Source organism: Bos grunniens, chromosome 18 (assembly GCF_055505025.1).
Source record: "Bos grunniens cultivar Pamir isolate PY7600 chromosome 18, Bosgru_T2T1.0, whole genome shotgun sequence".
Classification (NCBI taxonomy): Eukaryota; Metazoa; Chordata; class Mammalia; order Artiodactyla; family Bovidae; genus Bos; species Bos grunniens.
The window spans coordinates 48,041,246-48,065,563 of record NC_141182.1 but is presented as its reverse complement, the minus strand read 5'-3'; the positions used below and the strand labels follow the sequence as shown (position 1 = coordinate 48,065,563).

Sequence of the window (24,318 nt, the reverse complement as noted above, 5' to 3'; positions counted from 1 at the left end):
GCCTCAGATCTTTGGCCCAAGCCTTCCCCAGGGAGAACCCAGGCTGCAGAGCCCACTAGACCCCGGGTGTGTAAAGTGACAATTCTGATTCTCTTGGGGCCCACGAGCGTCCTGGGCCAACTGACCGGGCTCAGGGAGGCACTTCAGTGGTTCCTAAGGCCTCTGTCAGACCACAGAACTGCTGCACCTTGAGGGGCTCTCTCCCTTACCTTCAGTCTCTGGACAATTTCTCTTATGTCCTCCACAGAACCCTCAGAGGCCTTGAGGAAGATATGGTCCCCTCGCCCGTAGAAAATTTTGATTGTCGAGGAGTCTGGGGTCCAGCCAATGACATCCCCGCAGTAGCAGTTGAACACCACTTCCTTAGTGCGTAGGTCTAGGAGCACCACAAACTCGTTGGAAATTCCCAAAATGCAGTCTATCTCTACCCCCTGCGCGTAGTCCTCAGCCGCCACCCTCCAGGCGATGGCCCCGGCGCTGTGCTGCTCGGCGCCTGCCCGGGCTTTTGTCTTCTCCTTCTTCTTGGAGGTCAGGGAAATGAGGTTGAACTTGCCGGTGGAGTCAATGGGTGTGTTGGAGACACAGTTTTCCGCCAGGTCCTTGAGGTACTCCTGGCGGGTCCTGGTGGCCATGGTGTGGAACTTGTCAGACTTGTGTGCAGCGTTCTCGGCATTAATCACCTTGGCCAGTAAGAAGTCTCTGAAGACGTCAGATTTTCGGAATGTGGTTCCACTGGGGATCGGGGGGCCAAAAGGAGGAGCGTCTTTGGATCGGGTCACTGCCATACTGAGGAGGGAGAAATTATTTAGATGGCAGAAAGAAAGGCACTTGAGAGTCCCTTTAGAAAGAAAATACACGATCAAAAAGAGGAGTTTCCTTTCCAAGAAAGGAAGTCTACATCTAATTAGTAAGTTGCCAGCTGACTAGACTGGAAACTGGAGAAAGTCTTAGGGCACACATATGCATTTTTACTTCCTATGCAGCAGATGTTAGAACATCCACTGATATTTAAGGATAATTTTCCTAGCACCGTTCAACTTCAGTTACTCTTATTTTACATACATACAGCCTTGTGGTAAATTATAGTTTTGCAAAGACTCATCCCTTCCTCTCTACCTTTATGGACAGGTACATTCCCGCCCTGTTCACTCTAAGCTTGGTCATGAGATTTGATTTGGCTAATGGCATTCGAGCAAAGGCACAAATGGGCATGTGGGCCAGGCTTGCCTCCTATGTACCCGCCCTCGCCATGAGGTGAACATGCTCTGGGTCTACTGGTCCGGGAGAACGAGGGTGCCTGGAGCAGACACGCAGCCAAGGCCAGCCAGGTCTCAGCCAACCTGCAGGTGAGTGAGCCAAGAAGAAATGATGATGTTTGTGAGCCTCTGACTTTCGGGGTGGCTCGTTAAGCAGTGTTACTAAAGGAAAATCAGACCGATATGGAACATTCTGTGATTTACTTCTTTCAGACACTTGGGTAACACGAACATGCTTTGTAAATCATCTCTACAAAGGTTATTTTGAAAATTCACTACAAGGGGAAGTTAGGATGGAACTCTTCCTACTTTGGTTTTTTTTTTTTAAAGATTTTTTTGATGTGAACCATTTAAGAAATCTTTATTAAATTTATTACAATATTGTTTCTGTTTTATGTCTTGGTCTTTTGGCTGTGAAGCATGTGAGATCTTAGCTCCCCAACCAGGGGGTCGAACCCACACCTCCTGCACTGGAAGGCAAAGTCTTAACCACGGGACCGCCAGGGAAGTCCCCTACTTTGGTTTTAACTGAGCTGCCATTAGGACAGAAATCATACAGCAACTGAATGAGAAGGTATAAAAGCAATGATCTAAAACCTTATCCCCCAAATTCCTGAACTTCCTCCCCCATTATGCAAACTAGAGAGGGAGAATCTTACTGGGAGGAAAATCCACAGAAAAAGTGGGCCCGTCATCTCCATTCCCTCCCTGAATAGGGGCCTCCTCAGTGACCCTTACATTTGGAAGGAGACTGGGGGCTGCTCCTGCCTGGGAGCTCTGGAAGGAGGGTCAGGAGCCCCCGAAGAGCCCAGAGTCTGGAAATTACTTAGCTAGTAGAAAGAAAGGCACTCTCGAGTCCCTGCAGCTGCTGTCACCACAGCTCCAGTGATAATTTCCTGCTTCCTGTTTCCTCTTTGTGCTCCCTCCCTGGACAGGTCAGAGACTGGCAGTGAGCCCGGGGGAGGGGAAGTGCAAGGGGGAGGGCAAGTGCAAGGCGGAGAAACAGAGGAGAGCGATGTAGGCTCCCCATCCAGCGAGGCTCCCAGGTGGAGGCAGCCTTGAGCTGGGAGGCAGGAGACTGGCTGCTAAGTCAGGTTCAGATCTGATGAATCTCAGTTACGATGCTGCAATGACCAACTCGAGACTCAGTGGCTACAGGGCCACTGAGTGATCTTTGATGACTTCAGAGATCAGGCAGAAAGGCTATCGCACCTGCCAGAGTGAGCACCCAGGGAGCAGGGGAAGACATTTAATTTAAAGGGGCTCCAGGGACTTCTCTGGCAGTCCAGGGGTCAATCCATGGTTGGGGAACTAAGATTTCACATGCTGCGTCATGTAGCCAATTAAGGGAAAAAAAAAAGCCTCCAGGGATACCATGAGTGAGTTATGCTGTTTACACAATGACAATTAAAAAACAGTATGAGGTACTAAAAAGAAGGTTTTTTTCTTAAAGAGTACTGCATTCACCTTCTATAAAAATGTCAGCTTGTGCTTATGGTGTTGGGGAGAGACTACATACTGTAAGACAATTTTTAAAGTAATGCGATTCTTGATTAAAACCTATTTCATGAAACCTAACCATAGTGTAAGGCTTGTTTGACTCCTGACCCTCCACCCAACTTGACCAGGGCATGTGTCTGACCAGCACTTCCAGGATGGCCCCCCTCCTTGGACCCCAGGGAGTCAGTGCTCTGGGTGTGACGCTATGAGGAAGAGAAATTAAGCTGGGATCTGAGGCTGAGTAGGAGCCAAAGGAAGAGCAGAGGGGAGGGTGCTGCAGGCAATGGGCATGGGAGGTGGAAGACCCAACAGGAAAGAGCACGCGCAGGGCGAGATGCGGCCAGTGCACCAGAGCCCAGAGAGTAAAGGGTGGGAGGCTGGTGAGGTCACCAGGGACCAGGCCAGGCAGGGCCTTGACAGTGAGCAAGCATCCTGTATCCTGATTGGGAAAACAAGCACCCATTCGACCATCTGGACCAGCTATTCACCGTCTGCATCCCCAGATCCAGTCTCTGCCATTTTCTGCCCCGTCCAGCGCCCCAGAAGGTGGGTTTCCACAGGCTGTGTCAGCTTCACCCGGTTCCCCCGGCCAGGATAAGGGGAGGGGAGAGGAGAGAGGGTGCAGTCTTTATTTCTCTTCATTGCCTGCCTGTCGAGCTAGGACAGTGGCCGTAGTCCTTGGTCCTTTGCTCAACAGCCACAGCTTCTGAGGGGTGGCCCCTCTCCCAGAGCCATACTTCTCCCTGGTTTCCAGAAATGTCTCCCATCCCCTGTGACCTCATCCCTCATGGTGGGTAATGGCTCCTTGCTATTGCTGGTTCCTGGGTGCCTCACTTTCCTATATTGGTGCCTTTAACCTACCCACACCTATTAGTGAAAGCTGCTCAGTCTTGTCAGACACTTTGTGACCCCACTGAGCATAGCCTGTCATAGACTCTTCTGTGTATGGGATTCTCCAGGTAAGAACGGAGTGAGTTGCCATGCCCTCCTCCAGGGGATCTTCCTGACCCAAGGATCGAACCCCTGCATTGCAAGCAGATTCTTTACCCTCTGAGCCACCAGGGAAGCCCTACCCACACCTATCAGCCTGTCCATTAATCCCTCAGTCAAAACCCTGAGTGGGGGACTTCCCTTGTGGTCCACTGCTTAAGAATCCATCTTACGATGCAGGGGACACAAGTTTGATCCCTGGTCAGGGAACTAAGATCCCACAACCATGGAGCAACTAAGCCTGTCACTACTGAGCCCGTGTACCACAACTAGAGACTTCGTGCACTGTAACGAAAGATGCCGTGTGCTGCAACTAAGCCCTGACACAGCCAAATAAATTAAAACAAAACCAAAAAACCCTGGGTGGGGGGCACCTGCTTCCTGTGGGTCCCTGATGAACACAGGTGCCAGATGGACCATCTGCAGGGATCACCGTGGCTGCCCCATGAAGAAAGGCCAGGAAGGGGCCAGAGAGGGTGCAGAGACTGTGGAGGGAGCTCCTACAGACCCAGGAGGGCCAGGCCCCGTGCTCCCTAGCTCCACGGCCACATCCTGGGAATGTGTGAAGGCAGGTGCCACCCTGGGCTTCGTGCATGCCCCAGGGCTGGCCCAGGTGTTCAGTACTGATTATAGTCATGATTTAGACTTGAACGGACAGACCGAAAAGAAACAGGTTCCTGCCAATGTGTAGGTCTGACAGAAAAAGGCATTTCCTGGGGGAGAGGTGCTTCAAGGCCGCACAAACCAGGCAGGTTTTCTCCTGTGGGAAACCCTGCGGGGGGCCTTGCCTCCAGGCCAGGGGACGTGAGATGGCCTTGCCAGTCTCTCCACTCTGATTAATGCTGCCTTCAGACTGGGCTTTGCAGCTGTGACTAGCTGTGCAACTTCTTCATTCAGGACTTGACTGCTCATAGTGACAGATTCTGGCTTCTCCCACAGTCCTGACTCATGCTTTTAAGAATCGTGGAACTGCAAGCTACTGAAGGTTTCTGGACAATCAGAATGGCTGGTCCCTCATTTCCCCAGCAGGAGGAATGGGGTGTTCACAGCCCACAGGCTGTGGGGGTGCTGGCGTGCCATTCAGTACCGTGTTATACAGCCAGGAGATGGTGTGACCACCGTGTCACCTGGTCACTGGAGCTCAGCATTTCTAGAACACTCACAATCATTTCTTCAACAGCTATTTTCCCAGGACCTACAATGTTTGGGTCAGGCATCTGCCTAGTTGCCAAGGCAGCTCTGGGGTCCTTTACATAACAAGGCTGCCCAGCACAGATGTGTGAAGGCGAGTGTGACATGGTGTGACCCCTGAGGGAGGCAACAGCCACATCAACAGTTTGTTCCTGGGGCTTCCCTGGTGGTCCAGTGGTTACGAATCCGCCTTGCAATGCAGGGGACACTGGTTCAATCCCTGGTCTGGGAAGATCTCTCTTAGTTGCCCTGGAGCAACTAAGCCTGTGTGCCACAACTACTGAGCCAGTGTTCTAGAGCCCGAAAGCTGCAACTACTGAAGCCCATGCCCTCGGAGCCCATGTTCTGCAACGAGAAGCCACAACAACGAGAAGCCCGTGCACTGCAGCTAGAGAGTAGCTCCTGCTCACCAGTTAGAGAAAGCTAGTGTGCAGTAACAAAGATCCACCTCAGCCAAAAATAAAACAAATAAATCTTAAAAAAAAAACACAACTTAGTTCTTACAGTGTGACAAGTTCTATGACAGAAATGTGTCTAGGGTCATGGGGAGAAGAGGGGACAGGGGAAGGCCTGTCCAGAGAACAGCTGTGTGTGCAGGAGGGGAGAAAAGGGGTTGTGGGAGGGGGCAGTTTGGTTGCATCTCTAACATTTTCTTTCTTCAAAATTAAAGCGAGAGCTGAAGCAAAGACGGCAAAATGTTAACATCTGTGAGATCTGGTGGTGGGCACATGGGTGTCTGTTATTCTCTGTACTTTTCAGAACGTTTGAAATGTTGCATAATGAAAATATTCTGAATTGCAAAAAAAAAAAAAAAAACAAGAAAGCTTGGTGCGTCAGAACAAAAAGAAACCCTCTGGAAACTGCATGAAGGCTGGCCCAGAAAGCGCGGAGGTCAGCCGCAGGCTCCTGTGATAAGCCAGGTAGGAGAGGGGAGCTCACGGTTAGAAAGGGGAGAAGGGCTTACCCAGCAGCCTCCTGCCTCTGATGTGCTATGAGGGTGCGTGCACGCATGTGTGCGCGTGTTCAAGAACAACTCTATCTTTGTAACCTCAGGCCTACAGGGAGCCTGGAGGCACAAGCCCGCTGAGCTGGAGCTCTGTCCTGGGAACAAGCGATGGGTGGGGGAAGGGGCCGCAGGCCCTCCACCTGGTGTGCTGGCTCCCAGCGGCAACACACCCAGCCTGGTGGTCCACAACACTTCCTGCACACTGGAATCCCCTGCCTTCTCTCACATATCTGGCCCAGAGAAGAAACCGGTCAGTTCAGTTCAGTCGCGTCTGACTCTGCGACCCCATGGACTGCAGTACACCAAGTCTCCCTTCAGCAATTCCCAGAGTTTACTCAAACTCATGTCCATTGAGTCGGTGATGCCATTCAGCCATCTCGTCCTCTGTCGTCCCCTTCTCCTTCTGCCTTCAATCTTTCTCAGTATCAGGGTCTTTTCAAGTGAGTCAAATGAGAAGAAACTGGTAGGCTCTTGGCAATTCCATCGCATCTACCCCGGGCACCTGTGCACATACCGTTTGGCCCAGTAACTCCACGCTGAGGACCTGACCTATCCCAGCTGTCTGCCACGAGAGTCTCAACCAGGTTATAGGGAGTTCCTGGGTGGTCCACTGGTTAAGACTCAGTGCTTTTACTACCGAGGGCCTGGGTTCAATCCTTGGCCAGGGAACTAAGATCTCACAAGCAGCACATCATGGCCAAAAACAAACAACTGCCCCTCCCTCACAAAACTACGTGGAGGGAATGTGTTAATAATAGCACTGCAAGGTGGACTGTGGTAACAGGTGACAGGAAACAACCCCGATACCTGTCACTAAGGCATAGGGGGAGATTCTTAGGCATCTATGTAATGGAATAATACGCAGTCATAAAGAAGGGAAAAACGCTTTACAGACTGGTGTGCAAAGTTCTCAAATTCTGTTGAGTGAAAAAATACAGGATGCAGAACAAACAGTGTGCGGGATATGATACCACCTGTATTAAAAAGGTGGAAAAGGAATACTTCCACACATTTGCCTGTATGGGCCTCGGTTATCAGGAAATGGCTAACAGCGGTTGCCTCTGTGAGGGCAATGGGATGATGAGGACTTAAGAGATGAAAGGTGGAAAAAAAAAAAAAAAAGAGATGAAAGGTGAATTTTGATCTTTAACTTAAAAAAATTTTACCTTTTGTATCTAATTTCAAACTTTTTTTTCCCCCTTTAAATGTAAACTAACATTACTTTGCCAACAAAGGTCCATCTAGTCAAGGTTATGGTTTTTCCAGTGGTCATGTATGGATATAAGAGTTGGAGTATAAAGAAGGCTGAGAGCCAAAGAATTGATACTTATGAACTGTGGTGTTGGAGAAGACTCTTGAGAGTCCCTTGGACTGCAAGGAAATCCAACCAGTCCATCCTAAAGCAGATCAGTTCTGGGAGTTCATTGGAAGGACTGATGTTGAAGCTGAAACTCCAATACTTTGGCCACCTGATGTGAAGAGCTGACTCATTTGAAAAGACCCTGATGCTGGGAAAGATTGAGGGCAGGAGGAAAAGGGGACGACAGAGGATGAGATGGTTGGATGGCATCACCAACTCGATGGACATGGGTTTGGGTGGACTCCGGGAGTTGGTGATGGACAGGGAGGCCTGGAGTGCTGTGGTTCATGAGGTCGCAAAGAGTCGGACACAACTGAGCAACTGAACTGAATCGAACACTCCCAAGCCGAGGCCCCGGTGTCTGCGATGCTGACCAGGGACCAATGCAGACCTTGGCCCGGGCCCAAGTTATTGATGGGCTGGTTTTCAAGAACCACAGCACTCTCCTCACTCCACATCCAGGGCACTTTCCATCTGTCCTGTGGGGGCTGGCCATGTTCTCTGATGAGACTGGTGCTTGGGGAGGACACTGAACAGGACTGAAGCTTGTAACACAGTACTATTTAATATATTTATTTATTTGCTGCACTGGGTCTTTGTTGTGGTATGAGGGACCTAGTTCCCTGACCAGGGATTGAACCCGGGCCCCCAGCACTGGGAACGTGGAACCTTAGCCACTGGACCACCGGGGAAGTCCCTTGTGTCACTTACTGATCTTCAAATTAAGAACCCTCAGCTCTGTCTCCCCAGGGGCCGCCCCTGTCTGCCCTGCCTCCATCCTTGCATCCTCCGGTCTTCCTTTGGGCCACACTCTGGTGCCTCTCAGGCACACGCCCCATGCCCAGCACAGCTGCTAGTCTTGCTCTGGGATGGGCACATGACCCCACATGGGTCAATGAGCCTCAGTTCTGGGGCTTCTTTTCCTGGGAAAAGCAGGCTCTCTTTCTGCTGGGTCTGCAGCTGGCAAGATGCTAAGCTTGGCGCTGCCAGCAAATGAAATGATGTACAGGGAAGTGGAACACCTCCAGGTGGGCCTGAATGTGTGATTTATGAGAGCCAGCATGTAAGACTGCCTCTTCATTTATTTATTCATGTTCTTTTCGTGCACCATGAGGCATGTGAGATCCTAGTTCCCCGACCAGGGATCGAACGTGTGCCCTCTGCACTGGAACAGCACAGTCTTAACCACTGGACTGCCAGGGAAGCCCTGTGACTGCCTTTTTGAGGTGGGTTTTCTGTCACTTGCAACCGAAAAGACTCCAGGCAAAAACAAATTCCTGGTGGTTTCTTTGTCGAAACTGGGATGACATGGCCATTTCTGGTTAAGAACCACTTTCTCAGGAGGTGTGGGAATGAATGAGTAGAGCTCCCCTACTGAAGCACGGACAAGAAACGTGGGCGGCTGCCTGCCCGGGCCAGCCGTGCCCTCGCTCCCCCGACCCCCACGCTCTCCGGCTGCTGGAAGCCAGCTTTCCTGACTTCCTGTGCGTGCAGGGGGCGGGTGGGGCATGTACCTGTAGCAGACGTTATCAGTGCAGGGGTTGTGGGCCCGGACAATGATGAAGACATGCTGAAAGTGGGAGCGGATGTTCTTGGGGGTGAACGGCAGCGCCCCGGGCTCCTGGAAGATGATGGTCACAATGTCGTTGCCTATGTGCCTCTTCCTCAGCAGCTGGTGGTGGGGAGACAGTGGCGGGGGAGATGAAAACGTCAGGGTAGGCTCCAGGCTCATGACCCGCCCCGTCACCTCTCTGCTGGCTCCTGCCACACTCCCTCTCTGCCCCAGCCACACCAGCCTCCTGCTAATCCTTGAATGAATCAGAAACCTTTCCTTTCCTGAGGCTCCCGAGGACCATCCTGAGGCCTGGAACTTCTTCCCCCAGATCCTCACATGGCTTGCTCCTGCCTGCCCTCCTTCAGGTCTGGGCTGAAATGTCACCCTCCCATGAGGCCTTGACTGTCTTACCCATGATGTCACCCCCTCCGCTTTTCTGCCCGTTACTCGAGTAACAGTGTGTTACTCGTCCACACTCATCTTAACAAGCAGCTGCCCCTCTTCCTTTTGTTTCTGTCTTTTCCCACTAACGTGGCAACTCCTGGAGAACAAGGATTTTGTCTGCTTTGTTCACTGCCAGGTGCTTTATCCTCAGTGCCTAGAGCAGGGCCTGGCACACAGCAGGTGCTCAAGAAACGTCAGCTGGAGGACAGCATGGTCTGGCAGCTTTTGACTTGCTCAAGGTCACATTCATGGACACTGGTAGAGGCAGCCTCAAGACTGCTGGCAGGGCCCATCTCTGGCTACCTGAGTTGAGAAGGCTGGGGTGATAGCCTCAGATCAGCTCACAGGAACCCCATCATTTCCCCCCTGCCTGTCATGGCCTCTGAGAAAAACTGTCATCTTTAAAGGTGATGATGTACTCTTACATTTTACTTCCTTGCTAAAATTACATTGTTCTTTTTTTTTTGGCCAGACCGTGTGGGCATGTGGGATTTAGCTTCCCAGCCAGGGATCGAACCCACGCCCCCTGCAGTGGAAGTGCAGAGTCTCAATCACTGGATGTCCAGGGAAGCCCACATTGTTCTTAGGTACAGAAGTTTAGCCTTCATGTAACCGTTAGAATTCCCGCTGACGGGGGAGTTGCATGCAACTCTACGTGAGGTGGCCGGGAGTGTGAAATCTGGTCACACTCAGCGGCACAATACATGCTGCTGAACCGCTGGCCCTCTGTGTGTTTTACACAGGATTAAACTAAACTGCTTAAGTACCCATTTATTGTGACCAGCCCTGAACCAGGCGTCTTACACCCACATATGAAAGCTGTAACCTCATTTCATCTTTACAACAAGTCCTGTGAGGGATTAATTCATCAGACCTCCTTTTGTTGATGAGAAAAGTTAGGTTCATGGGGGTTAAACGTCTTGCCCTCAGTCCAGAGTCATGGAGGGAGGAGCTGTGACCTGAACCCACTTCTGCTTGGCCCCACAACCCAGGCTTGCCCCACCACGCCTCCAGGAGCATGTTCAGCTGCTTCTCAGGTGCCTCCTGTGCCGGGCCCTGCCATGAGCTCTGTTTTCACACACAAGGGCAGGGTCCCTTCCCCACGACCCTGAGATATGGGTGCTATCGTTCTGCCCATTTCGGAGCAGGGACCCGAGGCCTAGGGAGGTGAGATGACACAGTGAGGAAGTGGCAGACGGAGAACGCCAACTGGGGCTCAATGAGAGCAATGCTCTTACGGCTGCTACTAGTGAACTTTCTAGACATCACTGACGTTTGACCATTTTGGCCGGCAGAATGCACACTGCCACCTGCGGTGGTGTGGTGTGTGCGCTCAGCTGTGTCCGACTCTGTGACCCCATGGACTGCAGCCCGCCAAACTCCTCTGTCCATGGGATTCTTCAGGCAAGAATACTGGAGTGGGCTGTACTTCTTACTCCAGACCATCTTCCTGACCCAGGAATCGAACCTAGGTTTCCTGCAGGTGTATTCTTTACCACTGAGTCACCTGGGAAACCCCGTACCAACAGGAAAAAATACGTACACTTCCTAAACCATCAAAAGCCTGTGGGGTTTCTGTTCATGAGAAACAGCTCCTGGACACACATGGCGTGTCCAGGAGAGGAGGCCCTGGCAGCACATAGCAGCTGTTGTGCCCACCTAGCACCTCCTCCTCCTCCAGGCAGCCGTGTCCATCCCCTTTGGGAAAGCACCTCCCACTGGCCCTCTCTAGGGGTGGGCACATGCTTCAGGTTTGGCCAATCAGTCTATTCTATCCCTGCCCTGGGCCTGGCAAGTGGGTGGTGCAATGAGATTCAGCCCGGAAACATTTTTGGGACACTTGCAAGGCAGAGCTCTCTTTCTCCTGAGGGAGCTAAGCTGGTGGGATGTAAGGTGAGGGCTGCCACTCCTTGGGAAGATCTGTGAATATAACCACTAAGAATAAAAGCAGAGGTGAGAAATGGGAAGAACTCCTGACACTGTCTGAGCCCCTGGATCCAGCCATACCTAAAGCTAGCCCTCTCCCAGTACTTGACAGTTGTTCAGTGGCTCAGTCGTGTCTGACTCTTTGCGACCCCATGTACTGCAGCATGCCCAGGCCTCCCTGTCCTTCACCATCTCCGGAGCTTGCTCAAACTCATGTCCATTGAGTCAGTGATGCCATCCAACCATCTCATCCCATCTCATCCTCTGTCACCCCCTTCTCCTCCTGCCCTCGGTCTTTCCCAGAATCAGGGTGTTTTCAATGAGTCAGCTCTTGGTATCAGGTAGCCAAAGTATTGGAATTATACTTGAGAATTATATAACTCGGTAAATCTCATTTTTTGCTTTTACTCAATTCGATCTGTACTCTGTCACTTGCAGTCAAAATAATGTTGACTGATCCACTTGGGTCTTCTCCACAGGACTCCTGATGACTCAAGAGACCCTTGAGAGGAGCTGGGGTAGCCGGGTGGCCAAGGAATAGCCAGAACAAAAGAGTGACATCGAATGACACCTGATCTAGTCCCCAAGCCCCAGGTGATGAGACCGTGGTGGAGAGGGCCTCCAGGGTTGAAGGCCTCCACCTGCTGCATGAGTCGGCACCAGGAGAGCTGGTGCTGGACCGGCAGCCAGCCAGAGGCTGTCGAGAGGGAAGCTGCCTTGGGTTCCCTGTGCATCAACCAGAAGTCACTTGGAGCCCCCACCCTGGGCCCCACTGACCTGCTGCCTGTTGTTGGGGGTGTACGGGAGCAGGGTGGAGACGTGGAACATGATCTCGTAGTCCTGGTACGTTGTGTAGAGGGAGTGGGTTCCCGTGGAGTCAGCTGAAACAGAAACACCAGTTAAGCACCACGTCTCCAAAGCCTCTGGGCTCCTGCCATGTCCCACATGCCATCTGTGTTAGTTTTTAAGTTGATGTTTTCATTTAACTTCACCCTTTAAAGCTCAGTAAATTTAGAGATGTGCCTGGTGGTCCGGTAGTTAAGACTCTCGTCTTTCCAATGCAGGGCATGTGGGTTTGATTCCTGGTTGGGGAACTAAGATCCCACATGTCACACAGCCGCAATAACAACAACAGCAACAACAATAAAATTTCAGTACATTCAGATAAAAAGGAAATCTTATATTAAGCACCCACCAGACTGGTAAACATTTCAAAGTCTGACAATGCCAAGGGCTGGTGAGGGTGTGGAGCAACCAGAACCCTTTGTGCAGCTGGTGAGGTGTGTAAATTGGTACGGTCACTTCGGAAAACCTGAGTAATAGTTACTGAACCTGAAGACGGGCTTCACTGATGACCCAAGCACTTTATCTTCTAGGATCACAGCCTAGAGAAATCATACATGAGTGCCCCAGGATACGGGTACAACTATTCTCAATATGTCAATCCCAGGGATATACAATTCACACTGTGGAAAAACACACAGCCATGAAAATGAATGAGTCACAGCCACCACGTGGGCAAACCCTACAAATGCAATGCTGAACGAAAGATGCCAGACACAAAGGAGCACAAACTGTGTAATTCCATTCACTTTATATCCCCAAACAAGCAAAACGGATTATATTATTCAGAGATGCATATACAGATTGCCAAACTATGAAGGAGGAAATGATAATCCTGAGTGTCAAGACACGTTCTTCTCTAACGGCAGGGTGTTATGACTGGGGAGAAATCCACCTGATTGTGGACTCCAAGGGGGAAACTGAGGCACACGGATGGAGTGACTCACCCCATGGCTTACACGCTGCAGTGAGTGGTGGGGGCTTGAACTGGAACTCAGACTTTCTGACTCCAGAGTGTTTTCTTTTTTAAAAAATTCTGGACATGCCACGCGTCGTTCTTTTTTGTTGTTTTCTGGGCCACTTGGCGTGTGGGATCCTAGTTCCCCGACCAGGGATTGAACCTGTGCCCCCTGCACTGGAAGTGTGGAGTCTTAGCCAGTGAACCGTGAGGGAAGTTTCCTGAATGTTTTCTTAATAGTATTCAATGCTGCCTCTTATAAGTTTCAAAATTCTTATAGGAAGGAGACCCAAATCACTAATCTTTAGCAGTGAAGGTCCTGCATGTGAGGCCCCTGCCGGCCTCCCTCAGTTCGTCCTTCCCATTTATTCCCTGAAGCCTTGGGACCTCAGGGCTTTCACATGTGCTGTTTCTTTTTCTTGGAACGCATTTCTTGTTCCTTGTCTATTTTATTCCAACTCACCCCTCTCAGGTCACACTGTTGTCCAGGCCTGGGCCCAATACAAGCTTAGGTTCCCCATATTTCCTTCTATCACCTTGAGTCGCTCCTTCCTGTCCAGGCAGGACACCAGGAGCTGGTTCCTGCTGCATGTCTCAGGGAACCCCAGGCCGTGCTGCGACTGACTCCAGGGTGTCACACTCACCTCGGAGGCCTCTGCCTCAGCCCCTTAGGACCCCAGCTTTACTTACTTGTAGGTGCGAGGGAAGAAGCAATAGAACAGACTGAGGAATGCCTGTTCTTGTGGGCTGACATCCCAGGGGATAAGCTGTGACAGGTGAGGTCACTGAAGCCATGGTTGGCCAGCACCAGGGCCAGGTGACCTCCAGGTGGCTGTCATCTGGGAGACTGGCCAGGAGCACTGTGTTTCCTGGGGTCCTTGGGCACAGTGGGCACCAAGCAGGTATCTGTGGCTGTGACCCCCTCAGGACCCCTCTGGGCACGCACGTGCTCGGGATCTCAGAGCACATGTCTGGGAGTGCAGGTGCTGAGACACAGCAGGACAATCTTCAGGCTTTACTAGAATACGCAACACTCTTATCCAGAGTGCCTGCACCACCCACACTGCTACCAGCCAAGTCCTCGAATGCCCGCTGCCCTGCGTCCTCCCCAGGGTACCACCAGGCCTTTGGACCGTAGGCCTGTGGGATAAGTGGGCTGGTCAGGGCTCCTCCCGCCAGGCCACCCACTGTGGCCACTTACTCTTGACGTCCAGCTGGGCAGCGTACTTGGTGAAGCCCTTCAGGCAGACCTTCTCCCCGATGAGGGAGAGGAACTCTTCGAAGGCTGGGCCGGCCTCCTCGTTGTTGTACATCTCTTCCTCCGAGCTCTGGCCGGCCTTGCAGTAGAGGATGCCCACTTTGTGCTTCCGGCAGAGCTGCAGAGGCAAGAGCGGTGTCAGGGAGGCAGGCCAGGCAGAGATGGAAGAGGGCGTGGGACAGAGGGGGCTCTCCCCGGCTGCTGGGGTTACGTGGGGGTTCAGTGCCACAGTCAGAGAAGAAAAGAGGTGTGGGGGCATGTTCTGGCCGTCTCTCTCCCTCTCCGGGTTTCCAGAGGGGCGCTGCAAGGGGCACCGCCACCACACCCAGGCTTTCTACAGGGTGGAGGGTGGCGCTCTCTCGAGGGAAAGATGGTCACCCTGGCCGGCTTCCCACAGTAGGTGGGCTGGAACTGGCTAGGGTTCTGCAAAAGGCCGTTCTGGAGAGCTGGTGGGGTCGACGTTATTTCTTGGGGGGAGAGCCCTGATAGCCATGTTTGTTTCATGTGTCCCTGATGCCCTGGTCACTGGACCACAGACAGTCACGTGACCTAAGCGTAGGGTTGGGAGAGGCTCTTCTGGGACTGAGGGTCAGCTAGCCGGGGCCTGTACAAGGCTCTCATCCTAATAGCACCTCTGGGAGCTGTGGGAGGCAGTATGCAGCGAGGGAGCGGAAGCACTGACACACACGGGGACCCAGTGGCTGCCTCAGTCCTAGACTATCTCCCCTGGGAGCCCCAGCAGTCACGTGCCGGCTCCTGGCAGCCCTAGAACTTGATACAAGGTCCCTCCTCTTACTGGAACTAGCCTGAGTGGGTTTCTGTTCTTTGGAGGAAAAAAAAAAGTGAGACGGAAGAGGGTCGGGCAGTGGGGCTGCAGGCTGCTGCCCCTGCGTCCCCACCCCTGCCGGGCCCCGGCTCACCCCTTGCTCGTCGAGCTTCAGCAGCTGCTCCGTCACCTTGGGAGTGTTGAGAGCCAGGCGCAGGCAGTGGATGTTGAGCTCGGGGATGACGTACTCCAGGGCGTCCCGCAGGGGCAGGCCCCGCCCGGTCCCGTGCTTCATGGCGGTGGGTGTGGCGTCCTCCAGGATGGAGCCCCGCAAGGTGGTGAGCTGCTCCAGGGAGAAGGGGGAGACGAGGCTCTCAGGACGCGGGAAGGAACGAGAGAAGGCCCACGAGGCTGTTCTTTTCTCACAGCAGCATGTGTGATGGTCAGAAGCTTGGACTCTGGGGCCGGAAAGCACTGGGTCTGAATGAACTTGAACTTGCTGCCCTTGGCTGTGACATCTTGACCAAGTGACTTCCTATTGCTACACCTCAGCTTCCAGGGAGTGTTGGGACAATGGATGGAACAGCCTTTATTTGTTCAACAAATACTGTCCCAGCGCCATCTTTAGTGTGGTGAAAAAACAAAGACCCCTGTCTTCCTGGAGCTGATACGCAGGTGGGGAGGTGGATTATGTTCAGGTAATAAAAGGTTTAGTGAATAAAATAGGCACTACAATGTGGGCCCGCTGACAAACACTTTTACTGTTGTTATCACAATAACACATGTACATGTATTACCATAATGTGTACTTAGTTGCTTACTCATGCCCAACTCTTTGAGACACCATGGACTGGAGCCCACCAGGTTCCTCTGTCTATGGAATTCTCCAGGCAAGAAAACTGGAGTTGGTAGCCATTCCCTTCTCCAGGGGATCTTCCTGACCCAGGGATCGAACCTGAGTCTCCTGCATTGCAGGCGGATTCTTTACCGTCTGAGCCACCAGGGAAGTCTATTACCACACACTCTTAGGTAAGACACCTGCCTGCCCCAGACACCAGCACCATTGTGGGTCTTGAACTGAAGCACTGGTTTCCTGTCAAAACCACCACCAATGGCCCTGATTCAGCTGGTTGGTGGTGAGGCCCAGGCTTGTGTGTATGTATGCATATATGTGTGCAGTATACACACACTTATGTAACTGTATATTTACATACCTATTCTCTTTTAATACTTCTCAGGAAATTCTGATGTGCAGTCAGATTTTAAAACCTTTAGTCAGTGGAAAAGGAAATGGCAACCCACTCCAGTATCCTTGCCTGGGAAATCCCATGGACAGAGAGGAGCCTGGTAGGCTACAATCTGTGGGATCACAAAAGAGTCAGGTATGCCTCTGCAACTAAACAACGTTAATTTTTTAAAAAAGCTGAAAACACCCTATACAATAAAAGAGCAATACCACAGAGAGAAATATGTTAGTGTTGTTTTAGCAGGTTGCAGAACTGAACTGATATTTAGCAGATTGCAATTTACACTGCAGTTGAATTATATGAGAACCCTACATGGTCTTCACTACCTTTATCTTTCTAGTAGAAGCAACATGACACAGAGGTTAAGAGCGTGGACTGAGGACTCCAACTGCCCAGGCTCAGATTCTAGCACGAGGCATGCACTCAACCTCTCCGTGCCTCAGTTCCCTTTTCCATAAAAAGGAAGTGATAATAACAGTGTGTTAGGATTGCTCTGAGGTGTACATGAGTTAATATTTTTGAAGTCCTTAGAATAAGTGTTTGAGACGCAGGAAGAGCTCTATGTTAGATCCTATCATCATTATAATTTGTGTTTTTTGAACTGTGCTGCAAAATGAATAAATAAAAGGCTGGCTACCAGCATTCACCCCTCACTTCACTGCTGCAGTGCCTTGCTTTGGTTGGGGTGTACGCTTCCACAGGTGATTCGGATCGGGTCCACTGCCTGCAATATTTTACATTTCTAAATGGTTGAAAAAATTAATATTGTGTGATGTAAAAAGGATATGATATTCAAACTTAAGTGTCTATAAAGTCAAGTTTTATTAGAACATTAATAAAAAAACACTCATTTGTTTTACCTGTGGCTGCCTGCACACTACATTAGCAGAGTTCAATAGTCTGAAGAAGACCACGTGCCCCACAGAACCTAAGGCAGTTACTACCTGGCACTTGACAAACTTAAGTTTTCCTAGAGCTGAAAGCATCGTGGCCAATACAGAGGTGTTTCAGAAATGATGAATATAGCAATTTCTGGGTTGTTGCTGTTGTTCAGTCACTCAGTCGTGTCTGACTCTGCGACCCCATGGACTGCAGCATGCCCAGGCTCCCCTGTCTTCCACCATCTCCCGGAGTTTGCTCCAACTCATGTCTACTGAGTCCATGTTGCCATCCAACTATCTCATCCTCTGTCACCCTCTTCTCCTGCCCTCAGCCTTTCCCAGCATCAGGGTCTTTTCCAATTTGTGGGTGGGTGGAAGTTTCTTGCTATATCTTTGTTATGTGCATTATATTTATATGTTATGAAACTAAGCATTTGAAGCTTTTTTCCAAAGATACACGTTTTAGCTGCTGGACTGTCATAACAAACATCCTGATGGAATGTAACAGTAAATTGTGAAATGCACATTGTCTAAATTGCTTAACAAAACAAAACCTTTAGTCGAGGCAATCACAGCCATCGCATTCCCCTTCCCCAGAGGCTGCTTTCCAAGTTTCTCCTACAGGTAGCCATGTGACTAGATCCAGACCATGAAATGAGAAGGAAATTCAGCTTGGGAAAGACATCTGTGGCAGATTCTCTTTCCTGCTGAAAGATTTTCTTCCCTGGTTAAAAAAGCCCCTTCCCACCTGCTCATTTTTTTCTAAGGGCGCTGGTATGAGGATAAGACGTCTGGAGCTGCGACAGCCACCCTGGGATCATTAGGAACGAGACAACAACAACAAAATCACATAGAAGCCAGTCCCTGCCACTTCCTACCTCCAGATTTCCTGTTAGATAATTAAAATAACCCTGTATTTGTTTTAGCTATAGTCATGTTTTCTGTTACTTTGCAGACAAAGTAATTTCTAACAGATATATCTTAATAACAAGTCACATTTATGAAAGCACAGTTCAATTGCACTGTATTTGGCCATGAGAGTAGTTATAACTACCAGTATATGTACAGGTCTGTTGGGGAGGGGAACGTTACTATCTCCCTTTTACTGATAAGAAAACTGAAGCTCTAAGAGGCTGGGTGCCTTATCCAAGGTCACCACAGCTAAGTGGCTGAACCAGGATTCCACCCTAGGTGTGACGTCTCTAGAGCTCATGATTTTTCTCTTTGAGTAATTTTTCCCTCTGAAATATAATGTACTCCAGAAGAGTACACCAGACGTGTAAGTACAGCTCAAGGAATTAACACAGAGTGAGTATCTAGGTAATCACCACCCAGATGAAGAAACATATTACCAGTCTCCAAAAAACTCTTTTGTGTCAAAAGCAACCCTAAGGCTTCCCTAGTGGCTCAGTGGGAAAGACTTCACCTGCCAGTGAGCCAGACGTGGGTTCGATCCCTGGGTCAGGAAGATCCCCTGGAGAAGGCAACGGCAACCACCCCAGCATTCTTGCCTGGAGAAATGCATGGACAAAGGAGTCTGGCTTTGTGCTATAGTGCATGCATGGGGCTGCAAAGAGTCAGGGACCACTCAGTGACTAAACAAGAACAAGAGCAATCCTATCCTAATGCTTCACACCATGATTTATTTCTGCCTGTTTCTGAGCTTCATATGTTTGTATTAATTTCTATCTGGCCTCTTTCTCACAATGCCACAGCTATGAGATGGGACTAGGTTGCTGCAAGAGGCTGCCGTTTCTACCACGATGGATTTAATCCATCCTACTGCTGATGAGCGTGGAAGCTGCTTCCAGTGTTTGACAACTGCGAACAGTGTTGTTAGGAACATTCACAGAAGCACCTCTCAGAGCACATGAACACATTTGCGTCTGGGTTTATACCTAGGAGAGGAATTGCTGAGTCACCAGGCATGTTAATTTTCACTTTTATGGAACTGCCAAGCAGTTTTCCAAGTGGCTGTGCCCATTTACACACGCCAGCCTCGTCTGAGTGCGTCCTTACTGACTCTAGCTCAGGCTCCCGTCCACAGAGCACTGCTGGCCGCCGGGCTACGCCATGTCCTGGGCGAGGCACCGCAGCTCTAGCGTCACTGCAAGATGACTCCCTGGTCTACAGCAGGACAGGGAAAAAAATCCTCCCCCGAGGGGACTGCCATGAGCACCTGAAACACACGTGGGCTACAGTTTAAAAGACTGAGGCGGCTCAGCGTTAACTGGAAAAACACACTCACCCTAAGTCAACAGACGCGAGAGACAGCAAAAAGAACATGTCACAACACTGCCTCTAAACACACAGCCTGCCCTTGCCAAACAGGACCTGGGCAAGAGGCATGCGTGGAAAGGAGGAGATGATCTCATGGTTGGGAGTTCCCAGTAATAAACAAACAACTCTCTCTTATCACAGGCAGGATAGTCTTGAAATAGATCATGAAAAGCTATGATATGGATGCTTTCTCTGTCAATCTGGGTGGCCCTGGGATTGTGAATTTCCACTCATGGACCCACAGGATCAGTGCCTTTGAATCCTGCGGACACTGTCCCACAGCGCCCTCTGCTGGAGACAAGCTCAGAAGTCCTTGTTTTCTTCCGCCCTGGAGACAGGTGGCCTATGTTCACATTTTTGGCTCTGAAGACTTGACCAAAAGCCACCAGTTGAAAAGCTCCCAGATTGTACTTCTCTGCTAGGGATAATAAGTAGGGCATTGGCAGGCTGCAACGTGCGGCCACCTCCGCCCTCCACCTGGTCCTGTCCTACCTGGATTGTGACAGCAGCCTTCTCCTGGTCTCCCTGCGCCCGCTCTGCCACCACCTGACTCCAGTCCATTCTTCCCAGAGCAGCTTGAGTCAGATCATGTCTCTCCTCTGCGCAGAAGGCGCTGACAGCAGTCCATCTCTCTCCCAATAAAATCTACACCCACCACTCGGCCTGCAAGACCCTTGATGACACCTGGCATCATCTCACTGAGCTGTTAAAGGGCCTCAGGGCCACGCCAGCAAGGAGGTCCCCACCCGCGCAGGCTGTTCTCCACCAGCCTCCAACTCAGAAGCGCCCCTGCCCTCCTCCGAGCTGCTCCACTCTCCCGGCATTCTTTCTGGGAGGTCCCTTGGGAATCGGTCCGCCTCAGTTCAAATCCTGGCTCTCCCCCTTTTCCAGTTGTGTGACTCTGGCAAGCTGCTGAATTTCTCTGTGCCTTTTACCGACAAAATGGGGAATAACAGTGCCTGCCAAAAAGGGTTGTAAAGATTCAATACAAAGGGCTTTGCTGGTGGCTCAGTGGTAAGAATTCGCCTGCCAATGCAGGAGACGTGGGTTCAATCTCTGATCCCAGAGGCTCCCATATGCCTCAGACCGACTGAGCCCGTGTGTCACAACTACTGAGCCCGTGCTCTAGAGCCCAGGAACCGCAACAAGAGAAGCCATCACAATGAGAAGCCCGTGCACCATAACCAAGAGTAGCCCTGATTCCCACAACTAGAGAAAGCCTGAAAGCCCCAGTGAAGACCCAGCACAGTCAAAAAAATAAATTCAGTAAGAAAAATGTATACAGTGCTTATTACCACTCTATCTGCACCAAGTGAGCACTCAATACACTAGCTGTTGTCACAGTACACAAATGCATTTACACAAAACCACATGTGTTGTTAAAAACGTAAAGAAAATTTAACCTTATTAGAAGGCTACAGTTTGTTTTTTCCCCTCACTTAACAGTATGTTCTGGAGATTACATCTCACCAACGGAGGTAGCCCCTGAACACAAGTGAGGTCCCAAATGAGGTTCACTACTCCCCTTGTTTTCTGCACTCAATACAAGATTCTTCCTTTTCTACTGTGTATTCATTTAAATTCTTAATGAGTGACTGTTACTTTTTTCAATAAAGAAAAAAAAGAATCCAAACCTCTAACCCTAACAAAACTAAGGCTGTCAAAAAGTCATGTTTGGGAGCCAAAGGGAACCCACTGGGCCAGGGAGCCCCTGGCTGCTGGCAGTTCCTGTATCCTGCCAGGGGCTCAGGGCAGGGCTGCCCTGGCCTGGACCTCGAGCTTGTCCTTTCCAAGCTCAGGGTGGGTGAGGCTGACGTTCTGGTGTGCAGTACCAAAGCCCAGCTCCGGTCTGTTCCCGCCCTGGCGGGAAGCTTGGCGCTGCCAACGCTCCCGTCCCATCTGCTGGGAGACGTGGGCCCACTCTGTCTCCCTGGTGGCTGGGGGTGGCCATCTGGGGCGGGCCAGCCAGCTGGCTTGGAAAACAGCCTGGGCCCCAAGCTCTGGCCCCCAAGACACGAGTGCGTGACAGCAGGACAGAACTCTGTCCGTGAGCTTGACCTTCACTCCCCAGCATGGCCCTCTGACCTCTCGGCAAAGAGTGACAGCCACGACCTCAGCATCATCACAGCACCTCCCGCTCAGAGACACTCGCTGCCCTGCAGCCGTGGGCTACCAGCTCGTGTGTGCCAGTCCAGGGGAGCCTTCCCGCCTTTCCTGGAGACAGCGTGCAGACAATACAGGTCTATCTCACAGATGAAGTAATGGAGGCGTGAAGCCATCTGCCTAAGGCCACAAGGCTGGTAAGTGGCAGAGCTCAACTGAACCCCAGGCTGTCTGGTCACAGGGCCAGGATTCAAACTCAGCCCTAGAGTGAGTGGCTAGAGGTTAAGAGCATGGGCTGGAGACGCAGACAGTCTGGGTTCCTACTCTGGCTCTACCACTGTGGACCCCGACAAGCGGTTATCTCCCTAGGCCCCGAGAATCTTCATCTGTAGAATGGGGATCATGGAATCCACATCAAGGGCCTACTGAGAGGCTGTGAAAGGTCAATGAATATAAAACACTTGGAACAGCACATGTCAGGAATATGTGCTGAAAGTGTTAACTATTCTTATTACTATTGTCCTTACTACTTTTGGGCTGTGTGACTCCTCTGCTGCCACGGCAGGAAGGGCCTTTGCTTGTTTTTTTAAATTAAAAAATATATTTATTTGGCTGTGTTGGCTCTTAGTTGTGGCATGTGGGACCTAGTTCCCTGACCAGGGATCGAACCCAGGCTCCCTGCACTGGGAGTGTGGAGTCTTCGCCACTGGACCACCAGGGAAGTCCCAGGAAGGGCCTCTGGAAGGAGCAAGGCAAAGCTTGCTGGCCTCTGCCCCTTCCTCCAGATGATAAGGTCCTTGGGCCTGAGTGTCCAACAGGCAGCTCTGTGAGGGGCTGGGCCCAGGACTGAATACCCATGCGGCCTGCACATGTGTGAGGTCAGAGAAAGGCCCATCTGTGGCTGTGAACCTCACGCTGGGCCAAAATTAACAGGGCTGACTGGAATGTGACAAAGGGACGGGAAACTGAGACCCCTGCCAAAGGCTAACTGTGGGCTCTCCCCAAGGGCCAGGCCCAGCACTGCCCACTTTATATGGGCAGCCTCACCAAGCCTACGCCACGGTCCTGAGAGACTGGGATCCCACGGAGGGAACGGAAGCTCTGAGAGAAGTCATCCAAGGTTTCACGACCACTAAGTGACTGTACCAGGCACTTTCCTGCCTCAGGACTTCTGCACAGGTTGTTCCCTTCCCCTGGAACATTCTTCCACACGTCCCCATGGCTCCTTCTCTCATCTTCTTTAGGCCCTTTACTCAAATGTTCTGAGCGACACCGCCCTTGACTATCTGGTCTAAGCATCTCACCACGCCCACACGTATCTCTTCCTCGCTTTCTGTTCCACCTTGTCATCATGTACCACAGTGCACAATCTGCTAGGCCATCTATGTACTGTCTGCCTTCCCCACGGTCCCACGGGCCTCTCTGCTGTATTTACTGCAGTTCCTCAGTGCCCAGGGCAGGGCTGGCTGGTGGTGGTGCTGAGGGAATCTCTGTCAAGTGGAGGAACTCCACACCTGTGTCCTGAGCTCCAAGGACCCTATGTCCAGCCTGGGGTGGCTCAGAGACTAGTTTTGATGGGTACTGGGGCTGGGAAGTGTGTGGAAGTAGGCATAATCCAGTAAAGGCACCAAGTCGGTTTCAAACCTACTGAGTAGGAAGCACAGAAAAATATTACACCCTGACCTAGCATCTCCACGACTCTCCGTGTGCACAACAAATTCTGGGGGAATTCCCTGGTGGTCCAGTGGTTAGGCTTCTGTGCTTTCACTACTGAGGCCTGGGTTCAATCCCTGGTCAGAGAACTAAGATCCTGCAAGCCACAGAGCATGGCCAAAAAATGCCAAAAAACAAAACAAAAGAACAAACAAAAACAGCAAAGTCTGGTATGTTTAAAAAAAAAATCATTCCACATGTTCTGTCTTTATGAAAAAAAAAAAAAACCAAACACAATAAAACGCTAGCATGAAACTGCGGTCATAACTCGTGAATGGGTCCGACGTACATACAGCCTGAGCTGAGTCAGAGGAACCCCAGAGGCGGCCGAGGGGTGGCCGGGGCATGAGCCGACACCTTGGCCTGTCACCCACGGAGGGTGCTCTGGGCAAGTCCCCTCCCCTGACTGTGTCTGCTTCATCATTACCATGAGAAGGATTGTAGTGCCTTCACTGTAGAACTGCCATGACACTTGAGTGAGTGAATGCATGTAACAAGTATAGAACATGCCTGACACGCAGTGTGACGTGAACCTGCAATATAACAGCAGCCGCAATGTCATTTATTAGTACACGACTGCCGCTGTCACCTCACCTGGCCGCTCCCCACGTCAAACGCTGACGCAGTGTGAGCTGTCACCTCACATTCTGCCCTGGCGCTCATCTGGCCAGAGAGGCAGGGCAGGGGGCAGTGCTAGGGAGACAGAGGGGATGGTGACCACCTGCGGGATGGATGCCAAGTTTTGGGGGCTGCCTCCCCTGCGCTGCCACAAAGCCTCTGTGTCCTCTCGTTCCCCCTCAGCGGGAAGGTCTTCGTGAGGGGATGGGGCTGTGGCCCTCGGTGCAGCATCTGCTGTCTGGATGAGGTCCAGGTTTGGCCAGCCCCACAGCCAAACTCCCTGGCAAGCGGCTGCCTGCTGGTCCCCATGTCTGCCAGGAGCAAGGGGGATGGGGTAATGCATGCGGGGAGGGAGATGAACTTTGGGGGTCTGCCCAGCTGATGTGCGTGCTAAGTCGCTTCAGTCATGTCTGACTCTTTGCA

General features: G+C 51.3%; 1 protein-coding gene across 5 annotated transcripts in view; it reads right to left on the bottom strand.

Annotated features, from left to right (window-relative positions):
* SIPA1L3 (signal induced proliferation associated 1 like 3) overlaps positions 1-24,318 on the bottom strand; it is a 253,345-nt gene that overhangs the window by 74,564 nt on the left and 154,463 nt on the right. For all 5 annotated transcript variants that reach the window (XM_086352265.1, XM_086352268.1, XM_086352269.1 and 2 more), the window contains 5 exons: positions 15,208-15,396; positions 14,231-14,405; positions 12,006-12,109; positions 8,818-8,975; positions 210-786 (listed from right to left, as the gene is read on the bottom strand). In XM_086352265.1, coding sequence (XP_086208391.1) covers positions 210-786; positions 8,818-8,975; positions 12,006-12,109; positions 14,231-14,405; positions 15,208-15,396 — 1,203 coding nt within the window. The remainder of the gene's footprint in view (positions 1-209; positions 787-8,817; positions 8,976-12,005; positions 12,110-14,230; positions 14,406-15,207; positions 15,397-24,318) is intronic.